Below are 12,613 nucleotides of genomic sequence, written 5' to 3' on the forward strand. Positions count from 1 at the left end.
CAATCCATCTTGTTGAGGGTCTTCCTCTTTTTCGCTGACCCTCTACTTTACCAAGCATGATGTCCTTCTCCAGGGACTGGTCCCTCCTCATAACATGTCCGAAGTATGTGAGATGAAGTCTCGCCATCCTCACTTCCAAGGAACATTCTGGCTGTACTTCTTCCAAGGCAGATTTGTTTGTTCTTCTGGCAGTCCATGGGGTATTCAGTATTCTTTGCCAACACCATAATTCAAAGGCGTCAATTCTTCTTTGGCCTTCCTTATTCATTGTCCAGCTTTCATATTCATGTGAGGCAATTGAAAATACTGTGGCTTGGGTCAGGTGCACTTTAGTCCTCAAAGTGACATCTTTGCTTTTTAACACTTTAAAAATGTCTTTTGCAACAGATTTGCCCAATGCAATGTGTCTTTTGATTTCTTGATGGCTGCTTCCATGGGCATTGATTGTGGACCCAGGTAAAATGAAATCCTTCACAAGTTCAATCTTTTCTCCGTTTATCATAATGTTGCTTATTGGCCCAGTTGTGAGGATTTTTGTTTTCTTTATGTTGAGGTGTAATCCATACTGAAGGCTGTGGTCTTTGATCTTCATCGGTAAGTGCTTCAAGTCCTCTTGGCTTTCTGCAAACAAGGTTATGTCATCTGCATATTTCAGGCTGTTAATGAGCCTTCCTCCAATCCTGATGCCCTGTTTTTCTTCATATAGTCCAGCTTCTCGGATTGTTTGCTCGGCATGCAGATTGAATAAGTATGGGGAAAGGATACAACCCTGACGCACACTTTTCCTGATTATAAACTACTCAATATCCCCATGTTCTGTTTGAATGACTGCTTCTTGGTCTATATACAAGTTCTGCATGAACACAATTAAGTGTTCTGGAATTCCCGTTTATTATATATTTCTTCAAATTCCCAAGTGATTGTTGAATCTTAGAAATGTGTGTCTCATAAAGGACATTAGGATGACTGAATGCTGTCCTTTTGAGATGGGCGCTGGATTCCATAGAGAGATAACATAACTGTATAAGGCCTCTGACAGTGAGTTAGGGTGATCAGCAAGAATTTGGACTGAAAGTATTACCTAGCCATATATCTGAAGGTTAGTATCTTCTGTGGAAATATTTACATTTATCTGTATCGAGAGAGTGTATTAGTTTTGTATTACTGCCTAACAAATTACCACAAAATTAGCTGCTTAAAACAACCCCATTTATTAGCTCACAGTACTGTAGGTCAGAAGTGCAACATAGTGTGGCTGGATTCTCTTTTTAGGGCCTCACAAGACCGAATCAGGGTGTTGACAGGGCTGCATTCTTATGTGGAGACTCTAGGAAATAATTCGCTTCAAAGCTCACTCAGGTTGTTGGCCGAAATCAGTTACTCAGTTACTTGTGGTTGTAGGACTGAGGTACTTGTTTCTTTGTTGGCTAACAAGCAGGGGCCTCTCTCAGCTTCTTAAGGCCACCCATATTCCTTCTCCCATGGCCTCTGCCATCTTCAAGCCAGCAGTGGTGCCTCAGATATCCCCTGTGCTTTGAATCTCTTTTGTACTTTGAATTTCTCTGACTTCCTCTTCTACCACTGACTGGAGAAAGCACTCTGCTTTTAGGGCATCATCTAAGCAGATCAGATTCACCTGGATAATCCCCCTTTCTTAAGGCCAACAAAACGTAATCATGGGAGTGATATAATATTCACAGGCTTTGGAGGTTTTGTAGGGCATGTTTAGGGCGATCACTTTAGAAAGTCTGCCTACTACAGAGATTATTTGTCTTGATTTCCATGTTTGTTTTCCTTGTCTTTACCTGTTGGCATGTGCTGAAAAGTATAGCTAGCACAAAACCGTGCCAAATAAAATTTGGTTGTGTTTGGAGATTGTCTTGCGATTTTAGTATGTGTGTGGACAGGAACTGAGTCTTATGCATTGATTTTTTTTCTATGCCCTGATACTAGAGAATGATGTCAGATGAAGTTTAGGACTAGCCTTTCCGGAAGATAGTAGATCTGACACTGTCCAATACCTGGAAGATCATGGCGTCCATTCTTTAAAGGGATGATGGGGAGGTCATAAGTGAGTGGATGGGAAAGAACTGCTAGAGACTGCAAGCTCAAGAGTGCTTTTGAACTTGAAGGCTTCTTTTAGTCATTCAACAAATATTTCTTGAATGCCTACTGTGGGTCAGGCACTATGTTAAATGCTGGGTATACAACAGTAAACAAAATAGACATGGTCCTTGCCTTCATGGACTGTATCAGAGACAGATATTAAACAGACACACAAACAAATATGCAAGTACAAATAGAAGTGCCATAAAGAGGAAGATTAGGATGCCATGAGAGAATGGAGAACTTACTGTAGCCTGGGAGGTGCAGGACATTTGGACCAGAATCTGGATTAGGATGCAGCAGGGTGAACAATCCAGGGAAGAGAATGCCAGGCAAGAGGAACAGCAACGGCTCTGAATTTGCCTTAGTAGGAGTTTAGGGGGATGTTTTGAGGAATGCCTATTGAAATACTCTTTTTAGAGATTACCTCATTCCTGCTGAATTCCTGCCTTTGTGATTTATCATGTCAGAACACTTAGAAATAATACTTTAACATACTGTAGCCCCCAATACCTTCAGTGTTCCATATAGTCCTTTGGATCTAGGTGTTGTAGCATAGTGAGGCTATGGGTTGGGCCAGGTTCTAACCAAGATATGATACCAGTAGGAAGAAGCTAAAGACGCTGTTCTGGCCTACCTGTCCAGGTAGTCCTTCTGCTTTTCAGGGTCAGTCCCATGAGATTCCCGCCATACGGTAGTAGAAGTTGATGGCCCACGATACTTGTCTCTTAGGCTGTGAGAGCATCATAATGCCCTTGTACTTCAGGTTCAGATGATCTCTGGTCATAGGTTAAATTTGTTCAGGGAGTCTCAAGTCATCAACTGCTGCACTAAGCAGATGGTGGAATTCGACAATAAATGTTTTCCCCTTGAACTTTAGCTCTCTTTCAAGTTTGGGAGGAATTAGATTAGATGAGTCACAATGTGTTGTACATTCTTGCTTCGGATGAGTATTTTAGTCGAATAAAGGTGCTCCCATTGAGAGGATTGCTCTGTACTCCAGGTTGAGCAAAAATAGTAAATCCCTTTGTCTTTCTGTAATTTAGAATGGACTTGACAGTGGTTTTATTTTTTACCTTCTCTGTCATTTGTGAGGGTGACAGCTTAGAGGTAGGGTGTGGAATGGAGCCATAAATTATGCTTGGAATGGCTAGAATGGTCCCATTTTAACTCTAATTGCGCCTTTTTCTTTTCTCCTTTCCTTTTTTACACCTCCCTTCCCCATTTTTTTTTTTTTCCTCCCTAACCTGCATTTGAGTAAGGAGGAAGAATTGAGGAGGTATTGATGGGAATAGGTTTATTCATTGATGATTCTCTGAATGGTGGAAACCGATTCTTTCCCATCATTGCTTCTATTTTTTTTCTATCCCTCTATTTTAAGCAGCTGTTTCTTGCTGGTTCTGTCTTGCTGGAAGCCAGCCCAGCCCCACTCAGTTTTGTTTCCATGCTGCTATTAAAGGACAATGCCCAGTTAAGAGTGCTTGGAGGTAGGACAATGTGGCAGGGTTGAGAACAGCAGCCCTCTTGGTTCTAGTAACCCTAGGCAAATATTGATTCCTTGAATTAGGATATGAGAAAACTTTTAAATTTATTAGGTAATTTTAGCTTCTGCCCTTGATTTATTTAAAATGGAAGGAAACCAATTATCAGTTGTTATACCTCGAATCTTCCCTTTTGCTGAGCTTAAATCAAACAACCTCCCTTTCATATTCTGGGCCTCTTTTACCAAGATAGAAAAATATGCTTGGCACCTGATATCCAGCCAGCCAGGAATTCTTGACATTTGGGAGAGATGTGTCCCTAGGCTTTCAAGAATCTACACATTGATAGCAGAAATGTTTGCAAGGTGCTGAATTATGCCTAAATCACATTCCTGTCAAGGTTCTTGGTTTTTGTTTTGAGCATATCCTTACATACAAGTTACCTGCCTTTTAAAACTTTTGCTTACTTTTATTTTTTCTCAGTTGAACTGTTTTTGCAGTGACTGGAGTACACAAATTGCTTTTTTTATTATTGAGCTAGTTTATTGAGGTATAATTTACATGTAGAAAATTCATCTTTGTAGTGTCCAGTTCTGTGAGTTTTGACAGATGCATGCGGCCTGGTAACCACTACCGCAGTCATTGCCTCTTTGTGGTCAACCCCTCCTCCCACTCCCAATCGCTGGCAAACACTGCTCTGTTTTCTTTCCTTATAGTTTTGCCACTTCCTGAATGTCATAAAAATGCAATGATATTTTTATAACATGCACTTAGCACAATGCATTTGAGATTCATTTATATGGTTGCATGTATCAATATTTCATTCCTTTACTTGCTGAGTGCTATTTCGCTGTATGAAATGGAGTAGTATGTTTGCCTGTTCATTCACCAGTTGAAGGACATTTGGGTTGTTTACAAGTTTTGGTGATTATGAATACAATTGCTGTAAACATTTGCATCCAGGTTTTTGCAGAAACCTATGTTTTCATTTCTCTTGGGTAAATATCTAGGAATGAGATTGCTGGTTTGTATGGTAAGTGTATGTTTAACTTTGTAAGAAACAGCCCAGCTGTTTTCCAAAGGGGCTGTACCGTTTTGCATTCCTTCCAGGAATGTATGAGAGCTCCAGTTGCTTCACATCCGCCCCAGCGCTTGTCAGTTTTGTTTTGTTTTCTTTTTACTTTGTCCATTCTGATAGATGTATAATAGTATCACATTGTGGTTTTAATTTACATTTTTCTAGTGACCAGTGATATTGAGTATCTTTCCATGTGCTTATTTTCCATCTGTAGATCTTCTTTGGTGAAATAACTGTTGAAATCTTTTGACTATTTTTTACATTGGGTTGTATGTAGTTTTCTTACTATTAAAACTTGAGTGTTCTTTATATATTCTGGATACATGTCCTTTACCAGATGGGTATTTTGCAAATATTTTTTTCCCCAGATCTGTAGATTGCCTTTTTACTTTCTTGACAGTTTCTTTGGAAGAACAGAAAATTTAAATGTTCTGTTGAAGATGCTTTTTAAAATTAATTTCCACATAATGTGTATGATCGACTTATCAATCTCAAATTTTGAACCACCAACTGATTTTGAATTCCACTTTTTAATTTAGCAAAAATTTGGTCTTCTGATTTGAGAGCCATCCCTTTTTTAGATTTTTTATTTTTATTTTTATTTTTTTGCATTTATATAACCAGTGCTAGAGTTGGCATCCTTTTTTAAACCAAAGAAACAAAGTTGTGTTTTATTTTTAATTACTCCACATAAACTATTGTGTATGTGACAGTAGTCAACAAAATTGCTCTGGGGTGGCAATGCCAAGTAGTCAGCTAGGTCCACTCACTATCCAAGGGACCTCCACACACAGCATTGTAGGATGTGATGTAAATTTGTGACTGAACAAAATCAAAAATCACTGCATTTCCACTGAAATGTATGCTCCTTGAGAGTTAGGGACTTTTTCTGCTATGTCGCCAGCCGTAGAACAGGGCTAGCCCTCAGGAAATGATTGCTGACAAAAATTCATAATTTGCCTTCTTGAAGGGTAAGGCATGTAAGCTCTGGTTCTCAGGGTACCGCTGAGAATGTCAAAGTCTTAAATGCCAGGCAACGGCCAAGAGCCCTCCCCTAGGGACCTCATCAACATCAGAACCACTTTCGGGAACTTGGAGAGAAATCCCAGGGCCCTGCTTTGTTTGACTTTGCAGAGGGAGGCCTCAGTCTCTTGAGGAGGTAACTGAGGTAAGGATACACCAGCATTCTCAGAGAGGCATGCTGTAGAGTTGAATTTCTGTAACTAGGTGCCTTGATATCATTTGTCTAGTTTGATCTGACTGGCATTGCCCTCTTATGACTGGTTCAGAGGCTGCATGACTACCCCCACCTCCAAAACGGTGGCGGGCTTAGGCCAAGGTTGAAGTCATTGGCAGAGCAGAAGCCAGGCTGTTTGTGGCAGAGCCCAGCTCATCTCCACCCCATTGCCCCACATTTGTCCTGATACTATTTTGGCCTATGGTGTGTGGTTTCAGCTTGTGGGCCAGCTTTTAATCATGACACGATCCCATCTTTTAAGGGCTAAGTGAGTTCTCCAAGAGAGGAAACTGCTGAAGAGGTTTTCCTCAATTGTTGAGGCATTCTCTTCCTTCTAAGTGTCTTATTTTAAAGGTAATACTAGAGTAAAAAACTGGAAACTCCAGATTTAGGGCAAGGGAAGAATCTGGGGAAAGGGTGGTGGTGGGGGATTGTGAGGATGGCAGTTGGTCCCAGGCGGGCAGGCAGCAATTCACACAAAGTGGTCCCAGCTGCCCCTGGTTTACAGGCTAATCCCGGCTCTGCTCCAGCCTGTCATTCAGGGTAAGCTGCTATCATTAGTGGTTAAACATTTCTGAAAGTATTCTGTCAACTCTGACCACATGCCCTTTCAGGGAAGGGTGGGAGGAGCCAGTGAGCCAGAAGAGTAATGGGACCCACCCTGTTGTCATGCCCAGCTGCTCTGCAGAGGGACAAGGAGCCCGGGTGACTGGAAGTAATCATGGACTTGTCAGAGCCCATGTGTGACACAGGATTGATGTTGCATTTTCTGTGCTGCCCACGTGGCCTGCTACTCCTGGAGGGATACAGCCCTCTGTTGCGGGCCATGAGCACGAAATCAGAGAGGCTCTTTTTTGTCCTTTTAAGGGGATTCTTGGCTGAAATGAACCTTCTGTTAACCACTTTTATCTCTGTCAAGCTCTCTGCCCTCAACACTGTACACACATTCACCAGTTGCTCAAGACTGTCTTTCCCTTTGGAACTGGTTTGTGCTCATTCTGCTTTCAATGAGGAGTTGTGGTAAAGTGCTTAATACTAACATTTCTTCCCACGAAGTGGGAACTTTGAAATATTTCTCTTTGACTGAGGTGTGGCTGACGGCGTTGATTTATGAAATTAGCTCAGGGAAAAATAAGATGGAAAAAAGAGAGTCCAGATTAAATCTTTATTTCCATAGTTCAGCTGTACCCTCTATCCACTTTCAGCTGCCACGCAGTCTGTAAGTATGAAGTGTTTCAGGATTCTCTAGGTATCGTCTTTTTCTTTTTAGTTTTGGCTCAAGAAACACCAGTCTTTTTTTTTTTTTTTTTAATTATGTGTTTTTTTTCCCCAACCCAAAAGTATGTAAGCTCACTGAAGAAAACTAGAAAAATCTAGAAAAGCACAAGAGTAAAAGTTAAAAGCTTCCATATTTTCATTATCCGAAGATAATCCCTGTTAACATTTTGGTTTATGCCCATCTTGTCATAAAAATCTGTTTCTTGCACTAGAGAAGGAAGGAGGTGGTGGCAGTTCATATTCACTTAGGAGCCTCCCTGTTTCTTGTCCCGCAGGCTTGTCGCAACAATCGGGACTAGAAAGTCTCACCAGCAGGGATGTTCTGGCGGAGGTAGATCCTCCCAGTGGAGGAACTTTTTAATATTGTTTTTAATTAATGCTGCCATTGGCCAAGTGACCAGTGAAGGAGCAGCCTGGGAGTAATTCAGTCTGACTCTTGAGGTCAGACTGCCTGGATTTGAATCTCTGCTCCATCCCTTACTTTCTTTAGGACTTCTCTGTGTCTGTTTTCTCATCTGTAAAATGGGGATGATAATAGTAAGCTAAGCAGCCCTGGTGGCACAACAGTTAAGTGCTCGGCTGCTAACCAAAAGGCCAGTGGTTTGAATCCACCCAGTGGCTCCACAGGAGAAAAGACCTGAGGATGTGCTCCCATAAAGATTACAGCCTAGAAAACCCTATGAGTTGGAATCAACTCGACTGTACCCAACAACAGTAACAGTAAGCTACCTCTAGGGTTGCCGTATTCAATGAGATAATATATGTAAAGTGCATACCACAGTGCCTGGCACATAATATTAAAGCTCGATGAAAATTATATACTTCCATGTTGTTGCTGTTAGGTGCCATTGGGTCGATTTTCTACTCATGGTGAACCTGTGTGACAGAGTAGCACTACTGTTCCATAGGGTTTTCTTGGCTGTAATCTTTATGGAAGCAGATCAACAGATCTTTTTCTCATGGAGCCACTGGGTGGGTTTGAACCACCAACCTTTCAGTTAGCAGCCAAGTGCTTAACCGTTGCACTACCGACAAAAACCCAAACCAATCACGTTGCCTTCGAGTCGATTCCGACTCATAGTGACACTATAGGGCAGAGTAGAACTGCCCCGTAGGGTTTCCAAGGAGCAGCTGGTGGATTCGAACCGCTGACCTTTTGGTTAGCAGCTGAGCTCTTAGCTACTGTGCCACCAAGGCTCTGTACCACCAGGGCTCCTATATATTTTCATAGTCAGTATTATTACTTTAATTGCTGATGTTACTCTTATTGCCTTATCTCACGTGGTATAAATTGTTCTCCGGGCCTCTGTTTCATTGCCTGGAGGGGATGCTCTTATCTTCACTGGATAATATTTAAATCATCTCACTGTTGAGGAGTAGCAAATAGTTATTAGTAGAATAATCTTCTTTGAGGAAACAGCTGAACTGAAAAGCAGTGAGGCTTAGACATTTTTACTGAGTGAATGCAGTCAAGCTACAAAAGGATCTTGAGAATGTATTCTACCTGTTGCCTTGTGTTCTCTGAAGATCCCACTATTTTCTTTGTATTGTGGATCCATTTCTGCATTGTTCCTCATTTACTTAGATGGACTGTTAAGTCTGCTTTAGTCATCCTTTCTAGGTAGAACATATCAATATATATGTATACTTAAGTTTTTTAATATCTTTGACTTCTCTTCCCAAGGGAAGTGTCTTTCTAGCTGTAGAGAAAGTTGATTTGGGTAAGTTTCAGGCTCTTTTTGCCCAATGGGAGAAATATTTCATCTGTAGCCTGTCCAGTGATTCTTGTTTATTTCTAACATTTTAGCCCAATAAAAATAATGTGATGGTCACAGGATATTTTGCCAGTTATTTCAGATGTGCAAGCAATTCACTCTGGATTTGTTTACTACAAGTGGAAAATTTTACAAGAAGTTGCCTTCTGTGCTTTTTACCAGCGAGGAAGCTTACCTGGGTCTCTCTGTTTAGAGCCAGGTTCTGTTGAATCAAAGACTAGTGGGGCTATTAATAGGTCTTGTTTCCAATAAATAGTGTGCAGGAGAATACAGTGACTTAGGTGGGACACACTTCTTTCTTTTTCCTAGTGACTTATGTCTGTTTGCTCTATTCTTTGAACCCCCCAGGACGCACAGACATTCAGGTGGTTCAGCCAGAACAACCACAGGATCCAATGAGCAGAGCCCTGGTACTAGGAACCGGCACCGCCAGCCCATCAAGAACCCAAGTCACAATGGCTTGCCCAATGGCACAGGTGAGTGATAGCACAGAGCACCAGCCTGGAACAAAGCAATGGCCTTGAACCTGTTCTGACGTGGAGCTGGGACTCTCTCCAGTAAAAGAACATGAGTCTGGCTATGTCAGAATATAGGGTAGGCGAGAGAAGACTCCAGTGTTAAAATGAGTTTGAAACCAACAGTTTTCCAGTTGACCCATCTTATTTTTTTATTTTTTTATTTTTTGTTAAATCTCTGGCTTAGTCTCTATAGGCAAGGTTATTCTTTATATTACTGCACTTTTCATATCTTTGTCATTTCTTATCAACACTGGATTTCATTCAGGGGGAATATCTTATTTATTTATGACACATTTTTTTTATTTCCTTAATTTAAGAAAATTATCAGACTTGGGGAAAAGAGGACTGTATTGTTGCTAAGAGCTGGGTTAAAGAAGATGGCAGTGCTATTGAGCAGGTTGGGCTGCTGACTGCCACACTGCCATTGGTGGATGTGCTGTGGCCATTCTAGTGAGGGTCCCATTCGAGAGTAGACAATTAGCCCTGTCACATACACATAAAACCTGTCTGGTCTTGGCTCTGCCTACCTTTAAGCGAGAGCGGAAAGACCTATTTCCAAACAAGTCAATTTTTACCATGCTTTCCCTCTGTCTCTGTCTTATAGTGTTGGATTTGAAAGAAAGAAAGAAAAAAACTTTTATTTTTCTAAACTTCTTGACAATTGCCAAATCTTTAGTGAGTACTGGTCATTTGGTGATTTGTCTTAATTTGGGACAGTTGGGAAGGGACATGGATGTTTCAATAAATTGTAGGTGGGAAGTACGGGTGTTTAAATGCAGTTGGCATTGAAATAATTTTGTAAATGCTTGTTGGCATAGGCTTGGCATGAAGAACTAGAAATCTGTAGCAACAGAGCTTCATGTAAGGGTTATCATGGCAGTGCTACTGACCTTTCTGTGACAGACTTATTGAGTAGAAGAAGTATCTTTCAGTTACTCTATAAAAACTTTCATCTCTTTAGAAGCATTTTATGAAGGCTTCAGAGCCCCTTGGATAGCTTATTTTTAAGCCATTGCTGGATTGTACCATTGTCTACAATAAACTGCAGGGATGGAGTGCCCTGCAAGGCGCACTGTGAGAGCCATGGCCTGACTTTCTCCCTGGAGTTTGGGAGCTGCCTGAGGAATTGTGTTAACTAGCTAGCCCTGAGCCCTGAGGACTAGATGAGCTGGAGATGAATAGTAGTAGCAGCTGCTGTCTCAGCCCACCTGGAGCTCCTGTGCCAACCACTGTATTTATGTGCTAGAACATCCAGTAAGAGCTTGGCCTGGGCTTCCCATCTATGTAAAGGAGACAGCATGGTGTCAGCTGTGTAGGGTGTTATAGAGAATTGCATGCAGCTCTGTGAGTACCAGTAAACAAGCTTCTCTTAGAAGAATAAGTCTTTTGTGGAAAAAGGCCAACATTTTCAAATGGGAAAGGGAAAACTGGCTTTTTGGAACCAGTTGTTTCCTAGATGCCATGGCTGAGCTACCAACCACTTTATGTTTCCAGAAGCCAACATTATTGTAATGTTGAGTTCCCTCAGCCATGTTGGCTTTGCTTATAAAAACTATAGGTAATTGACTATATGGGGATGGTCTTTGAGTCACTCTTAGACATTTAAACAGATCTGTATTTCCCCTATGTTTATTTTTACGTAACTTTTATGTATTGTGGTTATCTCCAGGAACATTATGTTCCAGCAGACAAGGCAGGTGCCAGCCATGTCTTCAGAAGGCCAAGTGTCTCTAACCCCAGACTGCCTTGGAAGTGTTTTATGGTGGTGTATCTGAATGCCCAAACTGTTCTTAAAACCCATCAGTGAAGGGCACTAGTTGTGTTTTAGGGCTTGTTGCTTGTTAATATACTAATGCCTTGGCGTCCAGCTCTCCCCTCTCTGCTGTGGTGGTGGTTCACCTTTACCTCACAGACAGCCTGGACTTCATAGCCTCTTTCATGTCTACCCAAAGGGTACAGAAAGACCTCCCCTTTACTTTGGGAAGCAGGCAGAAGCACAGGACTAGCGGGGCATCTGAGGATGTGCATGAGGGCATCTTCATCCTTCAGTACGCTACTCTTGGAACTGTGAGGACCAATGCCAAGGTGGTGGTGGTAGTGATCTGTGCCTCCAGGAAATGTTTTCAGAGACCTGCAAGATTTATTTACCAAGTCTTTTTGACCGTACTCTGCAGTTAAGCATGAAAAAGACATTTGGACAAAAATGGAACTGAGTTCCAGGTGGTTTTTTCATGTTGTCACAAACGTAAACTATCCATTTTTATAAAATGAAAGTGAATGGCAGCCAGTCTGTATAAATGCAGTGTTACTAGGTTTTAGAAGCAGAGGAATAGAGAAATAGACTAATGGTATAGCACTTCATTGGGACTTGTGTGGAATGATTCACTTTCTAATTTTTTTTATTGCAAACATTACCCCCAAAAATTGTATCTCTATCTCCTCTCTTAAATATGATTTCCGTGCACATAGGTGGGGAGTAATACTGGCCACACTCAGATCCTGACTCCCCACATACCAGACTTTCTGGGCCTTAGTTTTCTCACTTATAAAACTAAGACAAGAGCATATGTCTCATAGGGTCATTATAAAGAAAAAATTATAGAAAATATGTAGCATGCTTGGCATAGTACCTGGCACATAGTAATCTCTCAGTCAAAGTTAACTATAATATTTCTTTGAGTAATTTCATACAGTCATAATTATGCAGTATGTATATATGTTCATTCTTCACTTTGTTATTTCTTACACGCACTTCCAAGTATTTATGCGGTCTTTGTGTTTACCTTTTTTAGTGGCCCAATGCTATTTCATAGTTAATATGCCATAATTCTTTAACTATTCCTCAATTCTTGTGTATTTCCTTATTATAAAAAAATCCTACTGTAAGCATCTTTGCATATAGCTTTGTTTATTCTTAGAATGAAGTTCATGAGTCAAAGAATAGGAATTTTTAAAAGATGATATTTAATGTATATTGCTATATTGCCTTCCAAAAGGATTGAAGCAATCGTATAGCCAAAAGCAGTGTAAAATTTTCATAAAGTGGGTATATGAGGTTAATTTTCCCCTGGAGCCTTGTTTATCATTTTTTAAATTGGTTTATTATTTTTGCTGATATTAAGTGCCATCTCGGTATTTTA

The 12,613-nt window shown here is 40.9% G+C and overlaps 1 protein-coding gene across 2 annotated transcripts in view; it reads left to right on the forward strand.

Annotated features, from left to right (window-relative positions):
• WWP2 (WW domain containing E3 ubiquitin protein ligase 2) overlaps positions 1–12,613 on the forward strand; it is a 157,857-nt gene that overhangs the window by 81,664 nt on the left and 63,580 nt on the right. For both annotated transcript variants that reach the window (XM_004384062.2, XM_023738418.1), the window contains exon 7: positions 9,304–9,431. In XM_004384062.2, the coding sequence (XP_004384119.1) occupies positions 9,304–9,431 (128 nt within the window). The remainder of the gene's footprint in view (positions 1–9,303; positions 9,432–12,613) is intronic.

This window comes from Trichechus manatus, unplaced genomic scaffold, assembly GCF_000243295.1.
Source record: "Trichechus manatus latirostris isolate Lorelei unplaced genomic scaffold, TriManLat1.0 scaffold00116, whole genome shotgun sequence".
NCBI classification, from domain to species: Eukaryota; Metazoa; Chordata; class Mammalia; order Sirenia; family Trichechidae; genus Trichechus; species Trichechus manatus.